This window comes from Salmo salar, chromosome ssa01 (genome assembly GCF_905237065.1).
Source record: "Salmo salar chromosome ssa01, Ssal_v3.1, whole genome shotgun sequence".
NCBI classification, from domain to species: domain Eukaryota; kingdom Metazoa; phylum Chordata; class Actinopteri; order Salmoniformes; family Salmonidae; genus Salmo; species Salmo salar.
In genome coordinates this window covers 166,518,791-166,535,211 of record NC_059442.1, presented here as the reverse complement: position 1 = coordinate 166,535,211, position 16,421 = coordinate 166,518,791, and the positions used below count along the sequence as shown (strand labels likewise).

The 16,421-nt window shown below is 42.9% G+C and overlaps 1 protein-coding gene across 4 annotated transcripts in view; it reads left to right on the top strand.

Moving 5' to 3' along the window:
* Positions 1 to 192: 192 nt before the first annotated feature.
* Positions 193 to 16,421, top strand: part of mapkap1 (MAPK associated protein 1) — a 138,290-nt gene continuing 122,061 nt past the window's right edge. Inside the window, exons 1-5 of one of the 4 annotated variants that reach the window (XM_045687062.1) lie at positions 193 to 403; positions 11,104 to 11,583; positions 15,066 to 15,170; positions 15,746 to 15,835; positions 16,228 to 16,376. In XM_045687062.1, coding sequence (XP_045543018.1) covers positions 11,304 to 11,583; positions 15,066 to 15,170; positions 15,746 to 15,835; positions 16,228 to 16,376 — 624 coding nt within the window. In that variant the 5' untranslated portion in view covers positions 193 to 403; positions 11,104 to 11,303. 4 annotated transcript variants of the gene reach the window in all.

Sequence of the window (16,421 nt, the reverse complement as noted above, 5' to 3'; positions counted from 1 at the left end):
GCAAACTACACTATGAATTTCAAACCTAATTGTAAAGAAAATGCAAAGTTGTTCAATTCTCTGTGACTGTTCATTGCAATTTATTAATTGGCTGTAGGTGAGCGCTTTGATTATTTCCTTAAATATTATTGGTTTAGCCAAACGTCTGTCAAGTTTTGTCTGTGGTGTTGTGTTTGGGGATGGGTCCCTCCCACCTTGCTTTGACACTCCACTTCCGGTGTGTAGGAACTGCATCAACACTGTCAACAGAGGAAATACATTGTCATGGAGTTTATTGTTGATTTTCTAAGAGTTAAAGTTTTTATTTTAGCGTTATTGAAATGAGACACTGTAACTGGACGTATGCACAGATGGTACATTGTATCTCGGAACTTTCGCTTCCTCGGATAAGGCATGAATAACGGTAGGTTATCAGGTTTGTAAGGCACAAATACCTAATAGTAGCTAGCGCAAGCCAAGGCCTTGCTAACGTTAGCTAGCTAGAGTAAGATTAACATTAGCTAGCTAGTTTAGCCTCTGTTTATTAGGAATTATAGAACTACAGTAGCTAGATACGTGTTTACGCTTGCTCGTTTACATCTTTTGGTTATTTCTACAAGCTCCATCTAGATAGGTACCTAGCTAAAGTAACCAAAATATATGCAGGTAGTTAGCTAGTTAGCGCGCGAGTTGCTAACTTACCTTGGCTAAACCCCTGGCATCACCACCAGTAGATAGGTACTATACCCAATTTGCTAGTTAATTTACTAACTTATTATCTTCTGCCGGCTATCGTGGTTACTGCCGTGTTTGGCACAAATGATAATGGTGATGATGATGCTGCTGTTAGCTTGCTAACGTTACTGCCTAGCCTAGTGTGCAGTCAGTTTGTAGCCAGTTAGCTATAAGCAGGCGAGGAAGCTTGAGTTGTCTGCTTCGTTCGTATTACCGAACTCAGGGATGGGCAACTTTGATGATAGGCCGCAGTGGCTTGCTGATCTGCATACCCACACACATGCAGTCAGAACCGGCCCTAGCCTTTTTGGGGGGGGGCTTTGCACCCACCTTGCGAGCAAAACACTTTAGGGGATCCCCTTTTTTTGTTAATTTCCAGCAATTCTACATATTTTGCTATGGGCAGTAGAGAAAATGTTGCAGTTTTAAAGCAAGTTTTCAGCAATTCTACTAATTTTGCCAGGGATGGACAGAAGATTTAGCAATTGAATAACTCATTTAATGTAATTCTACTCATTTTCCCATGGGGCGGAGAAATTAAAATGAGTTGTTTTACAACAAATTTCCTACAATTTTACACATTTTGCCATTGGGTGGAAAGAAATGTTTGCTGTTTTTAATGTGGGTGAGAGTTACTATCAATCAGTGGTGGGACCCGGATCCGTAATTTGACCTTGGAGACCCGGCTCCGTAATTTGACCTTGGAGTCCGTAATTCGACCTTGATTACTACAACTGGCTGCTAAACAAATTTACCAATCTAAAAAATGTTAGCTGACATTGGATAATTGAGTGACTGACAGTGAAGAGAAACTGCTAAAGTAATTTTTGCCAATTTTTATAATTCCACTTGACTTATTCTAACTCTCAACAGTAAGTTGAGCCCCCCCCAGCTGAAAGATTCCACCCTGATACTATTGACCCATAGCTAGGGTGTCAGAACTGTGGGTGGTTATCAGCTAGCTAGCAGACAAAACAAATGCAAGACACCGGTGACACGTTTGCACCACCTTTTCTGGTGCATGTTTAGGATGTCAACAATAAGGCTGTGAAACAGGTTTTCAGTGCAATGCCTGTGTATATTGACTGTAAAGAAGGTTGCATTTTTTGTTGTTGTTGAACCTTACAAAGTAAGCAGCTGCTATTAATCTGGCATAGCTAGTGTTGTGTATGTAGTAGAGTAGAAGTCTGTCTCTCTCTCTCTCCAGATAATAGCACCTCTCCCGCCTCTGACTGACACTTACCTATGACCCCCCCCCCCCCGTCTCTTTCCATTTAGCCTACTGTAACCAGCATCTTCTTCTTCTGCTCCAAAAAAAAGTGGAGACTTCGTTGTTGTTGGGTATATTGGGGCATATTTAGCACAACTAGGATGCGGTGGAGGAGAGTGATGCCATGGCCTACCTGTTGCTCACCTCTGCAACAAACAAAAAAAGGACAGACAGGGATTTGTCTCCATCGTTCAAGAGGTCACTGACACAGTAAAGGGCCGTCCACACCAAGGACGATAACTGTAACGATAACTATACCTATTAAACTATAAATGACTATAAAACGTTGGCGAGCATTCACACTAGAGGACAGTTTATCGTTCTACTGCGCTCCTGTCAATCAATTGATCAACTATCGTACTGCACGCTGTAGGTCTATTAATAATGTGGGGAAACAGACCATTCAGTGTTTTTTGACAACTACAAATAATACTTCAATGTACATATAATGAAAAATAAGATAGAAACTCATATTTAAATGTAGCAATTCGACAACAAATGCCGCTTATTAAATAACATTTTATTTGTCACATGCTCCGAATACAACAGTGAAATGCTGACTTTACAAGCCTTTAATCAACAATGCCGGTTTAAGAAAAATCAGTGTTAAGTAAAAAATTTAATAAATAATTAAAGAGCAGCAGTAAAATAACAGTAGTGAGGCTATATACAGGGTGTTACGGTACAGAGTCAATGTGGAAGCTATATACTAGGGGTACCGGTACAGAGTCAATGTGGAGGCTATAATCAGGGTGTTACGGTACAGAGTCAATGTGGAGGCTATATACAGGGGGTACCGGTACAGAGTCAATGTGGAGGCTATATACAAGGGGTACCGGTACAGAGTCAATGTGGAGGCTTTATACAGGGGGTACCGGTACAGAGTCAATGTGGAGGCTATATACAGGGGGGTACCGGTACAGAGTCAATGTGGAGGCTATATACAGGGGGGTACCGGTACAGAGTCAATGTGGAGGCTACATACAGGGGGTACCGGTACAGAGTCAATGTGCAGGGGCACAGGTTAGTTGGGTTATCCACTATAGTTATCCACAATTTTTGTAGTTACAATGCATTCGGAAAGTATTCAGACCCCTTCCCTTTTTCCACATTTTGTTACGTTACAGCCTTATTCTAAAATTGTTTAAATCATTTTTTCCCCCTTATCAATCCACACACAATACACCATAATGACAAAGTGAAAGCAGGTTTTTAGATTTTTTTGCAAATGTATTAAAAACAGAAATACCTTATTTACATAAGTAAATAGACCCTTTGCTATGGGACTCGAAATTGAGCTCAGGTTCATCCTGTTTCCATTGATCATCCTTGAGATGTTTCTACAACTTGATTGGAGTCCACCTGTGGTAAATTCAATTGATTGGACATGATTTGGAAAGGCACACACCTGTCTATATAAGGTCCCACAGTTGACAGTGCAAGTCAGAGCAAAAACAAAGCCATGAGGTTTAAGGAATTGTCCATATAGTTCCGAGACAGGATTGTGTCGGGGCACAGATCTGGGGAAGTGTACCAAAAAATGTCTGCAGCATTGAAAATCCCCAAGAACACAGTGGCCTCCATCATTCTTAAATGGAAGAAGTTTGGAACCACCAAGACTCTTCCTTGAGCTGGCCACCTGGGCAATCAGGGGAGAAGGGCCTTGGTCAGGGAGGTGACCAAGAAGCTGATGGTCACTCTGACAGAGCTCCATAGTTCCTCTGTGGAGATGGGAGAACCATCCAGAAGGACAACCATCTCTGCAGCACTTCTACTAAGTTTGTAACTTACTAGTTATCTAAGCAAGTGGCTGAATTAATAAGGTGACGGGGCATCATATTGTTAGCTTCCTGTTGTGTTTGAGAAGTCAAAACCCTTTGGATGAAATATCTGTACAGCTGCCACTGCTTGATTTCCTTGCATTTTTTTCTCTTGTCTGTTCTTGACAAGTCTGCTCCTCCCCCCTCTTCGCCAAGCAGAGGAGGCAGGTCCATTGCCCTAGCGACTCCAGACTCCACACAGACACAGCGTGTACACATGGTACTCCAGAGCCAGTACTGTTCTTCCTTCAGACAAGCATGCGGCAACTTTTTTTCATTTGCACAATGTCTCTCGTTCACATTCGCATGTAAATGTCCAAATACAACAAAAATGACATTTGGTAGCTCCTACCTATATATGTATAACTTTATGATCTGGATTGCCTGTCTTTGCAATTAGTTTATTTTCATTTTTGCACATTATCATATTTGGCTTGCAGCCTCAGTGGAAATTCGCTATTACTTGTGCTCATTTTGTTAGAATTCTGGTAATAGATGCCCAATGGGCTTTCTTTGCCTTTTTTTGGCGCACCCTTGTGTACTAAGCCAGTAATAAGGTACATCCCGGGATGAGAGAAGGATTGTATGGCGATATGAATACAGCTCAACCCTAGCATGTACTGACATGCATATGGAACTGATAGATGCGCATACACACACACACACACACACTCTACACACACACACACACACACACACACACACACACACACACACACACACACACACACACATCTACACACACATTATTCTTTAGTATTTATTTATTTTAATCAGATTTCTTTTTTAATTTCTGTGTTTAGTTGTTGTAGTTTCTTTATATATACTGTATATATATAGTCTAATTTCTATGTTAAAGTTTTTAAATGTACACTGCTCAAAAAAATAAAGGGAACACTAAAATAACACATCCTAGATCTGAATGAATTAAATAATCTTATTAAATACTTTTTTCTTTACATAGTTGAATGTGCTGACAACAAAATCACACAAAAATAATCAATGGAAATCCAATTTATCAACCCATGGAGGTCTGGATTTGGAGTCACACTCAAAATTAAAGTGGAAAACCACACTACAGGCTGATCCAACTTTGATGTAATGTCCTTAAAACAAGTCAAAATGAGGCTCAGTAGTGTGTGTGGCCTCCACGTGCCTGTATGACCTCCCTACAACGCCTGGGCATGCTCCTGATGAGGTGGCGGATGGTCTCCTGAGAGATCTCCTCCCAGACCTGGACTAAAGCATCCGCCAACTCCTGGACAGTCTGTGGTGCAACGTGGCGTTGGTGGATGGAGCGAGACATGATGTCCCAGATGTGTTAAATTGGATTCAGGTCTGGGGAACGGGCGGGCCAGTCCATAGCATCAATGCCTTCCTCTTGCAGGAACTGCTGACACACTCTAGCCACATGAGGTCTAGCATTGTCTTGCATTAGGAGGAACCCAGGGCCAACCGCACCAGCATATGGTCTCACAAGGGGTCTGAGGATCTCATCTCGGTACCTAATGGCAGTCGGGCTACCTCTGGCGAGCACATGGAGGGCTGTGCGGCCCCCCAAAGAAATGCCACCCCACACCATGACTGACCCACCGCCAAACCAGTCATGCTGGAGGATGTTGCAGGCGTTCTCCACGGCGTCTCCAGACTCTGTCACGTCTGTCATATGTGCTCAGTGTAAACCTGCTTTCATCTGTGAAGAGCACAGGGCGCCAGTGGCGAATTTGCCAATCTTGGTGTTCTCTGGCAAATGCCAAACGTCCTGCACGGTGTTGGGCTGTAAGCACAACCCCCACCTGTGGACGTCGGGCCCTACCACCCTCATGGAGTCTGTTCCTGACCGTTTGAGCAGACACATGCACATTTGTGGCCTGCTGGAGGTCATTTTGCAGGGCTCTGGCAGTGCTTCTCCTGCTCCTCCTTGCACAAAGGCGGAGGTAGCGGTCCTGCTGCTGGGTTGTTGCCCTCCTACGGCTTCCTCCACGTCTCCTGATGTACTGGCCTGTCTCCTGGTAGCGCCTCCATGCTCTGGACACTACGCTGACAGACACAGCAAACCTTCCTGCCACAGCTCGCATTGATGTGCCATCCTGGATGAGCTGCACTACCTGAGCCACTTGTGTGGGTTGTAGACTCTGTCTCATGCTACCACTAGAGTGAAAGCACCGCCAGCATTCAAAAGTGACCAAAACATCAGCCATGAAGCATAGGAACTGAGAAGTGGTCTGTGGTCACCACCTGCAGAATCACTCCTTTATTGGGGGTGTGTTGCTAATTGCCTATAATTTCCACCTGTTGTCTATTCCATTTGCACAACAGCATGTGACATTTATTGTCAATCAGTGTTGCTTCCTAAGTGGACAGTTTGATTTCACAGAAGTGTGATTTGACTTGGATTACATTGTGTTGTTTAAGTGTTCCCTTTATTTTTTTTGAGCAGTGTATATGAATTGGAAAGTATTTTTGTCTGTAATGTCTCGTACCCCAGGAAGACTAGCTGTCACCATTGGCGTCGGCTAATGCACCCCTCTGATTCAGAAGGGTTGAGTTAAATGCGGAAGACACATTTCTGGTGAATGCATTGTTTTAAAACTGACTAGGTGTCCCCCTTTCCTAATGGGGATCCTAATAAAATCTAAGTCTCTGCATAATTCTGTTACAGTGGAATTGCCCTTTGATTAAGGTGTGTAAATGTGCACAGGTTCAACTCCTGGTCCTGGGGTGTGTTTTTTAGTGCAAACCGTGGCGAAACATTTTACAACATAAAAGGTTTTGCAACGAAAACTAGAGTTTCTAATTTGAGAAATTCAGGTAGGTCCCTTCCAGTTTTTGCCCCGTTTGCTTCCGTTGAGTACCTAGTGAATACATTCCTGCTTTCCCTGACTTAGCTACACTATTACCATCTAGGGCTGCACAATTAATCACATTTTTATCGAAATTGTGATATTGACCATATTGCAAGATACTGTGATTTTTTTTGTTGTTGAGGGGAACGCTACACAGTCCGTTTTTATAGTTTATTCTGTTTTTCATCTCCTCACTGCTTTCCCACACACCAAACCCCGTACCTTGTCACTCAAGTAGGCACAGTTGGCTTGACTGTTGTATTCAGTCTCTCAATTTGAGTCTTCATGCTTCTGTTAGCCATTGCAGGCAGTCAAAAAACAAAAACAAAGCTGTTTTCAACTTTGCTTCTTTGTATAAATCAACGTTTTCTGTATTATACTATTGGTTTGTGTAAATTTATCTCTGCAAAACGCTAGTTAGTCTTAGCAAGATCCACATGTGCATAAAAAAAACTCATGCTTATCTATAACTAGCTAACTGACTAAATAAATGGACAAAACTTGCAGATATTATGGAGCTAGGAAGGGAAATCTGTCTACAAAATGTTAGCTCTAGTGGTGTCAGCATGTTGTTTGTGCAACAACGTTCTGAATCAGAGTGGAAGCATATTCTAAAACCTTTGTCTGAATGTAACATTAATTAAAATGTAATTAGGGTCCCCTGGGAAACACTGACCAACACTTTGGTTCCTAGTACCCTGTCACAACAACTCCTATACCTGGCTTTTTATTCGTTGTCATGCCAAACAACACCAATCATATAATTATATATATGCCATTTAGCAGACGCTTTTATCCAAAGTAACTTCTAGTCATGTGTGCATTTTTCTTTTACATATTGGGTATCTCGGGAATCCAACTCACGATCCTGGCGACCCAAGTGTTTTGATCTAAAACGCAATTGAAATCGCAATATTTAGATAAAAAAAAAAAATCATAATTAGAGTTTTTGCCCATATCCTGTAACCCTATTACCATCTATTGAGCAGAAGTTGAACGTATTCTAGCCTAGGTATTGATCAGGCGGAGTGAACGTATTCTAGCCTAGGTATTGATCAGGCGGAGTGAACGTATTCTAGCCTAGGTATTGATCAGGCGGAGTGAACGTATTCTAGCCTAGGTATTGATCAGGCGGAGTGAACGTATTCTAGCCTAGGTATTGATCAGGCGGAGTGAACGTATTCTAGCCTAGGTATTGATCAGGCGGAGTGAACGTATTCTAGCCTAGGTATTGATCAGGCGGAGTGAACGTATTCTAGCCTAGGTATTGATCAGGCGGAGTGAACGTATTCTAGCCTAGGTATTGATCAGGCGGAGTGAACGTATTCTAGCCTAGGTATTGATCAGGCGGAGTGAACGTATTCTAGCCTAGGTATTGATCAGGCGGAGTGAACGTATTCTAGCCTAGGTATTGATCAGGCGGAGTGAACGTATTCTAGCCTAGGTATTGATCAGGCGGAGTGAACGTATTCTAGCCTAGGTATTTTTCGCTTCCTTCATAGTTTACAGATGACATAGGCCAGGGCTCTCCAACCCTGTTCCTGGAGACCTACTGTCCTGTAGGTTTTCACTCCAACCTTAGTCTAGCACACCTGATTCTAATAATTAGCTGGTTGATAAACTGAACCAGATTAGTTACAACTGGGGTTGGAGCAAAAGCCTACAGGAGGGCAGTTCTACAGGAACAAGGTCGGAGACCCCTGACATAAGCTATTCTGTGTTCTCCTCTTCCCTTTCCACATCATGATAGGATTTCTAAGGCCGGGCGGTCGGTCTGATAAGACTTGAGTTTGCAATTGACACCACTTCATCACCTGCTTACGACTGCTAGAGTGTTTTCTTAGTGACATCTTGAGGGACGCAGAGGTTCCACGGAAAGCAGGAGAGTTGTCATATTTCACCAAGGCATCGCTCAGCAAAGCCATAATTATTTAATTACCTTTTTAATTAGCCAATTAGCATTGCTCTATAGTTATGTAATGCTATCTGCCAGTCTAAGTGAGACGGTGCTGGAGTAGTAGGCTAGATTAACAGTTGTGTTTTCCTACTAGAAGCTAACATATTGCAGGTTTTGGATTGTCAGACTGTTTCGCGGTTGTTGAAGGAATTGTTATTGTATTCCACCTAGACTCTGAAACAGTCGCTGTGCCTAGAACTCTGTCTCCGTGCCTGCTCCCTTTGTTCTATTTGGGGTGTCTTCTACTTGATCTGAGGCCGTTTGAGATGAAACTGCCAATCACAGAGTTATGTAACCATAGACAGATTGGTTTTAGTTGGCGTGCAGCACGTTTTCCTTGCATTAGGCTCTAGACTTAAGCTCCATCAACCATCCTTTTTGTTAGTGCTCATATCTTTTCACCAGATTTTAGGCCTAGTAAACATTTTGCCCATTGTATTCAGATTCAGAAGGGAATCAAAAACAAACATTTACTCTCTTTACCTAATGTCTTATTTTTATTTTACATTTGGTTCCCACCTTTATTCTAATTTCCTCTAGAACAGGGATGGGCAACTGATGGCGGTGGGAGGGGCCACAAAACATCTGAACTCATCTTGGAGCAAAACATTTTAGCGGCTCCCCTCTTGACAGTGAAGACAACAATGACAAATATTTGAACGTTTTTAAAGTTAATTTCTTGCAATTCTATACATTTTTCCATGAGGTGGAGAGAAGATTTTGCAATTTTCAAACTCATTTCATGCAATTCAATTTTTGTTGTGGGGCGGAGAGAGAAAATGGCTGTTTCTCCTATGATGTCTGATTATCAATGGGGCCCACCCCCCGGTCGATGTTTCTATATATTGAAAGGTATGCGACACCCGTTGCTGACAGGAGTTTAAAATCAAGCACACAGCCATGAAATCTCCATAGACAAACATTGGCAGTAGAATGGCCCTTACTGAAGAGCTTTATTTTCAATGTGGCACAAGTCACTTTGTCAAATTTCTGCCCTGCTAGAGCTGACCCCGGTCAACTGTAAGTGCTGTTATTGTGAAGTGGATACATCTTGGAGCAACAACGGTGCAGCCGGGAAGTGGTAGGCCACACAAGCTCACGGAACAGGATCGCTGAAGTGCGTAGCTCGAAAAAATCTGCAACACTTACTACCAAGGTCCAAACTGCCTCTGGAAGCAACATCAGCACAATAACTGTTTGTCAGGAGCTTCATGAAATGGGTTTCCATGGCCGAGCAGCCGCTCACAAGCCTAAGATATACCGTACGTTGGCTGGAGTGGTGTAAAGTTTGCCGCCATTGGTCTCTGGAGCAGTGGAAACGCGTTCTCTGGAGTTTTTATTTTATTTTACCTTTATTTAACTAGGCAAGTCAGTTAAGAACAAATTCTTATTTTCAATGACGGCCTAGGAACAGTGGGTTAACTGCCTGTTCAGGGGCAGAACGACAGATTTGTACCTTGTCAGCTTGGGGATTTGAACTTCGGTTACTAGTCCAACGCTCTAACCACTAGGCTACCCTGCTTCCCCACTCACTCTTCACCATCTGGCAGTCTGACGGACGAATCTGAGTTTGGCGGATGCCAGGAGAATGCTACCTGCCCGACTGCGTAGTGCCAACAGTAAAGTTTGGTGAAGGAGGAATAATGGTCTGGGGCTGTTTTTCATGGTTCAGGCTAGGCCCCTTAGTTGCAGTAAAGGTGAATCTTAACACTACAGAATACAATGACATTCTAGATGATTCTGTGCTTTCAACTTTGACAACAGTTTGGGGAAGACCCTTTCCTGTTTCAGCATGACAGTGCCCCTAGCACATATTGAGGTCCATACAGAAGTGGTTTGTCGAGATCAGTGTGGAATAACTTGACTGGCCTGCACAGAGTCCTGACCTCAACCCCATTAAACACCTTTGGGATGAATTGGAAGGCCGACTACGAGCCAGGCCTAATCGCACAACATAAGTGTCCAAACTCACTAATGCTTTTGTGGCTGAATGGAAGCAAGTCCCTGCAGCAATGTTAGCAGAAGAGTGGAGGCTGTTATAGCAGCAAAGGAGGGATCAACTCCATATTAATGCCCACGAGCAGGTGTCCACATACTTTTGGCCATGTTGTGTAGCTGGTCGCTAGACTAACTTACCAATCTAAAAAATGTTTTGCCGAAATGGGCTAATTGAATGACTGTCAGTGACTGTCATAACATTAGAACCTCTGATGAAGAACCACATTTCCAAATTGCACCTTGTGTATTCTAGTATTCTAATTCTCAACAGTAAGTTGAGACCCTGACTGAGTTCCTAAAAAAAACAAAGTATTGATCCACAGACCTACAAAAGGGGTGTCTGTCCACCAATTGTTCAATGTTTCGCTCTTAAACTGGTGTTTAGTTAGCCTCAGAAGAAATATGGAGAACGTGGCTTATGAATTGAATACATCATTTCTCGTCCTTGTATTGCATATTGTGGGCACACACTAATCTCTCCTAACTTTGCCCCAACAGGCCGGCACACATGTCCCATGGAGAGGAGAAAATAACCCCGAAGAAGAGAAGGAAAAAGAAGACGGCTCTGTTGCCCGGCTCCTAAAGTGATCAAGCACCCTCAAACAGAGAGAGGGGGTAATAAAGGCAGAGGGAGAGTGTGAGGAGGTAAGGAAAGATCGAAGGGGGAAACAGAAACAAAGCAGTGAAACGAGCAAACAATGGCTTTCTTGGACAACCCAGCCATTATCTTGGCCCACATCCGGCAGTCCCATGTGACCAGCGATGACACGGGCATGTGTGAGATGGTGCTAATCGACCACGACGTGGACCTGGAGAAGTGGCAGCTGGCCTCGGTGCCCGGCAGCAGTGGAGGTTCACTGGGTTCGGGCTCCCTAGGCGAAGGGGGCAGCGGAGGGGAGAACCCGGGCTGTGACCTCTCGCAGTCATTGGACATCACCTCCAGCTGGGACTTTGGCATCCGCCGACGCTCCAACACAGGTAAACAATAGGGGGCTCTGACTGTGGCAGGAGAAACCAGTTGGTGGACGAGCGAGCTGTTTGTTGGGGGCTGCCGTGTGGAATCCAGATCAGTGGTTTACTCACAGAGGCTAGTTGGCCAGTGGTGTGGTGCTTTTTGTTATAGAAGGCAGCGATACAACAGGTTAATGCAGTAAGTTTAGTAAAGAGCAGGTTGGGGTCACTTCCTAATTAGCCTTGTGAATGAATTGCAGAAGTCCACATAGAATTGAATTGGAATAGAATTGACCCCAACACTGCTGTAAAGTCTGTCTTTGAAAATCACATGTATCACCCCATGAACAAGCTTATATAAACCACCAGGGAAATATGAATGTTGTAAATAATTATACAATTAGACTAAATAAAAGTTTATCTCTGACAAAAGCCTGGTGTTAATCAGACGTGGGTTTCAAAAGTATTTTGTTTTCTTACAAGTACTTTGAGCATTTGATCAAACCTGCCTGGAGCGCTAGGTCGGTGGGGTTTACACTTTTGGAACTATTCAATTTGTTCCCTTGCATCAGGCAAGCTCAATCGAGCGCCGCTAAAGTATTTGAAATAAAACAAATACTATTTGAACCCAGGCTTGGGGTTTTATTGACCATGTTACCCCAGAGGAATTATTTTGGTTGGGTGCACCGAGCAGAACTCAGAACAGTTGGGCCTAGTGGCTGTGAAAGTGGTGTTTGACAGAGGCTGCTTGAAACACGCTGCTCATTTAATGTCCCTGGGCTTGTGATTTTCAGAGATGGACTTTTTAGATTTTTACACGTTTACTTTGAATGCTTCATTTGGTCATTGGTAAACTTAGCATTGATTTTTCTATTGCCAAAGAACATTTCCCCATTTGAGGCTTGTTTCGATGGGTTTTCGTAAAGTTCATTGGGGTGGGGGTTCTTTTCTCTTTCAGCAGTGGGGTCTTCCTATGTTTACCAACGACCAAATTAAGCTTTCATTGAAAAGAACACTCTCCCTACAATCAAACATGGGGAGGTTTGGTAATACTGTGGGGTTGCTTTGCTGCCTCTGGTACTGGGGGCCTTGAACGTGTGCAAGACATTAGGAAATTAACAAGATATTTTTGAGTGCAATTTTCAACCCAGTGTCCTAAAACTCAGTCTAGGTTCTTGGGCCTTCCAGCAGGACATCAACTCAAACAAACATCAAAAAAGCACCCATGAATGATTCAAGAATAAACACTGGTCTGTTCTGGAGTGGCCAGCGATGAGTTTAGAGTTGAAAACAACAGTTGTCAGAAGGCACCACTCAAACATTGACAAATTGATAGCAGTTTGCAACTAAAGAGAGGGCCAAATTGCCAGCAGAAAGCTTCAGTATGCACATTGATGGCTACAAGAAGCATTTGTCTGCAGTTGTCTTCAGCAAAGGCTGTTGAACCAAGTATTAGCTATTGGTTGCCAATCATTTTGTCAATACCATTGGTTTTTATTTTCTTAATTGTAATCTTAAGTGACCCTGAAAAAAAACAAACAATTCCTGTAGTTTTGACAGTCCAATACCAATGTGTAGAGACCAAAAGGTTTTTAAAATTTCAACTCATTTGAGGAGAATTGTATTTATTTATTTTTATTTAACCCTTATTTAACTAGGCAAGTCAGTTAAGAACACATTCTTATTTACAATGACGACATACACTGGCCAAATCCTAACCTGGACGACGCTGGGCCAATTGTGTGCCGCCCTATGGGACTCCCAATCACGGCCAGTTGTGATACAGCCTGGAATCGAACCAGGGTCTGAAGTGACGCCTCTAGCACTAAGATGCAGTGCCTTAGACCGCTGTGCCACACGGGAGCCCAAAAGAAATAGGGAATTGTTTCAGAAAAGTGCAAGGGTGCTGCTGCCAGTATATTTGTGCTTCGCCCAGTGCTTGAAGCGAAACATTGTTTGGTTTGCAGTGCCACTTTGTAGTACAGTCAACAAAGCACCCTACATGTGAAAAAACACTACCACCATATTGAGAAGGATTCTTAATTTGTGAACAATTTCACGCCAATGTTTTAATTGTTTGGGTCAGGATAAGGGTAGGCTGTGTTTTTTTAAAATGTATTTTTATTTAACCTTTTATTTAACTCGGCAAGCCAGTTAAGAACAAATTCTTATTTACAATGACGGCCTAGGAACAGTGGGTTAACTGCCTTGTTCAGGGGGCAGAACGACAGCTTTTTTTTTTACCTTGTCAGCTCGGGGATTCGATCTAGCAACCTTTCAGTTACTAGTCCAACGCTCTAACCACTAGGCTACCTGCCGTTGTGAAGTAAGGAGGAGTGTGTTGGACCTGTGGCTTTCCTCTTGGTAGCTTTCAAGTTCAGGTCTCAGAACTTATTATCCAAGAAATTAAACCACGCTGTACTTGGTACAGTGAATGCTGATTGGTTGTGTCTGAAAATCAAACAGACAATAATATGTTTTCTTGGACTAATTAAAGTTTGGGTTCACGGCTCTCGAGGCATGCCTTCATGGTCTACGACGTTTTTCTTCGTCATTGTTTTTTTTGCTTTTTTTTAAGGCTTTCTTCTTCTCTTGATTTTACGGACGGTTGGCACAGCAGTTGTGGGCAGAAGCCATGGCAATCAGGGGGTCGCCGGGGCTTGATTTGTATGTAAATGGAAATTATGCCTTTTGTTCGCTCTGTTGCCCAAATGAAAAAGGACCTGCCTTTTTGTTGTTAACCCTTTCACTCATGGACATCAGCTCTTGAGGACCTTGAAAGGTTATATGTAAAGGTAGGCTAATAGATAATGTATTACATGTTATTGAGTAGTCATGGATAACATGTTATTGAGTAGTCATTGATAACATGTTATTGAGTAGCCATAGATTACATGTTATTGAGTAGCCATGGATTACATGTTATTGAGTAGTCATGGATAACATGTTATTGAGTAGCCATGGGGAAATCCTCTGTTATTCAATGAAGGTACATTTTTATGATCACACAATTGATGGAGTGAGATTCAAGCCCATGATATTATGTATTCAACCTTACAGGGATAGGCTACAGTAACCAATTTCTATTTAACTGAGAATCTAGTCAGCCCACCAAATTGATGGGAATAGCCTAATCTGTTTCTACGGTGGTACTGTGTCAAACGTGACCCTCAAGGTTATGTAGCTCGCTAAGCGAATTATGTGTTACTCGTACACACTATGCACTATAGGCTAGCCATAAACCTCCACGATTTCCATGATGTGGGTTCACTTGAGTCAGGAGGATGCTTGTGTGCTATGAATCCCCTTCAAAGGCAGAGGTGTGCAAGGTGGCTTTGTATGGAATTAACTGGGAACCAATGAGAGTTCAAATGCCTGGAGCACAACTTGATCTATTGTGAGGTGCTTGGGGTTACTGTCAGAATCAGAGGGAGTCCAAAGGCCATCTGAAGTCTGGCTAGACGATCTCCTTTTGGCTCCCATGGCTCTTGTTGTGTTTGGGGAAGCAGTGGTGTTTTGGGGTCTGAGTGTTCTTCTGCCGAGACTTCACCTGAAGGGGCTGACTGTCTCACCAGGACGTCAACAAGAAAAGCGCGAGAAACCAGGGGTGGCTGGTAAGAATCTAAATAAAGGGGGGGGGAACACAAGTCTGTATTAAACCTGGTATAAAATGTTTTTCTAGAAAAATGTAAGTGTGACTGTTTGACTCTAGAGTTCCTGAATTGTGTAGTTGTTTTATTTATATAATGTAGCTGTATAGATCTATTTGTTTTATTTCTATAATGCTCCAGGAAGACCCCCGTTCAGGTAACTGCCATCGCTGCTGGAAAAAAAATAGGGTAGGGTTGGGGTGATCATCTGTGTTGAGCGGACAGGTTTGACACGGCCCAGCGAGTGTTTCTAGTCCCCCTCCAGTGTCCCTCTTAGCATATCTCACACCTCCCAAGATGTTGTTTACCATCAGTGTCCACCGTGAGAGTGTTCCGCTGTGTCAAATGTACTTTAAATAAACTTCCGTTTCTGTTGTCATTCTCCTTTTGTAAATGTGTGACTGCATGACCCTGACCAATGACAGTGGTCAAAAATGACCCTGACCAATGACAATGGACAAAAATGACTTTGTTGATCTGGCTTTTTAAAATCTTTGTTTCATTACTTGTAAGCACTGTTTTATTTTCTTATTTTAAAGCTCAAAGACTTGAACGGTTAAGGAAGGAGCGACAGAACCAGATCAAATGCAAAAACATTCAATGGAAGGAGAGGTCGTCCTCGCAATCAGGTACGCTACATTTCTCCTCTCCAGAAATATTTGCTGGTAGGAGTTTCAATGAAGCAAAAGCTTCAATTGTCCTTTCTTTACACTGATCTCAGACAATTACAGTGCTGCATAGGGAATTTTCATGGAAGGAGGAAATTGATCAATGCAAAATAACAATCTCCACATGTGAAGTCACAAAATCCGATAGCATGTTACAGAAACTGTCAAACCGAGCCTACTGTATTTAATGACATGTAATACTGTACAATATCTAGGCCTAATGCTAAAGTCCTGTTTGACTTGAAATCCTGGCACAATCAATAACGTCGGAGAATATAAGTAAGTTGTTCAATCACTCTTGGTTTCCGCCAATGTCTCCGCTTCATTTTCTGTCTCCATCGCTTCTGTCACAGCGGAGGACCTGGGTTCCCTGTTTGAGAAGAGGGACTTTAAAGATAGACCCAGGAGCACTGGTACGAAGTCGACCCTCTCTCTCCGGCTCGAGCAATGCCCCCAGCAGCTCAACAACCCTTTCAACGAATACTCCAAATTCGACGGCAAGGTAGGTGCTCCCAGATGTCTGGTAATATATATCTGATTCTGGTAT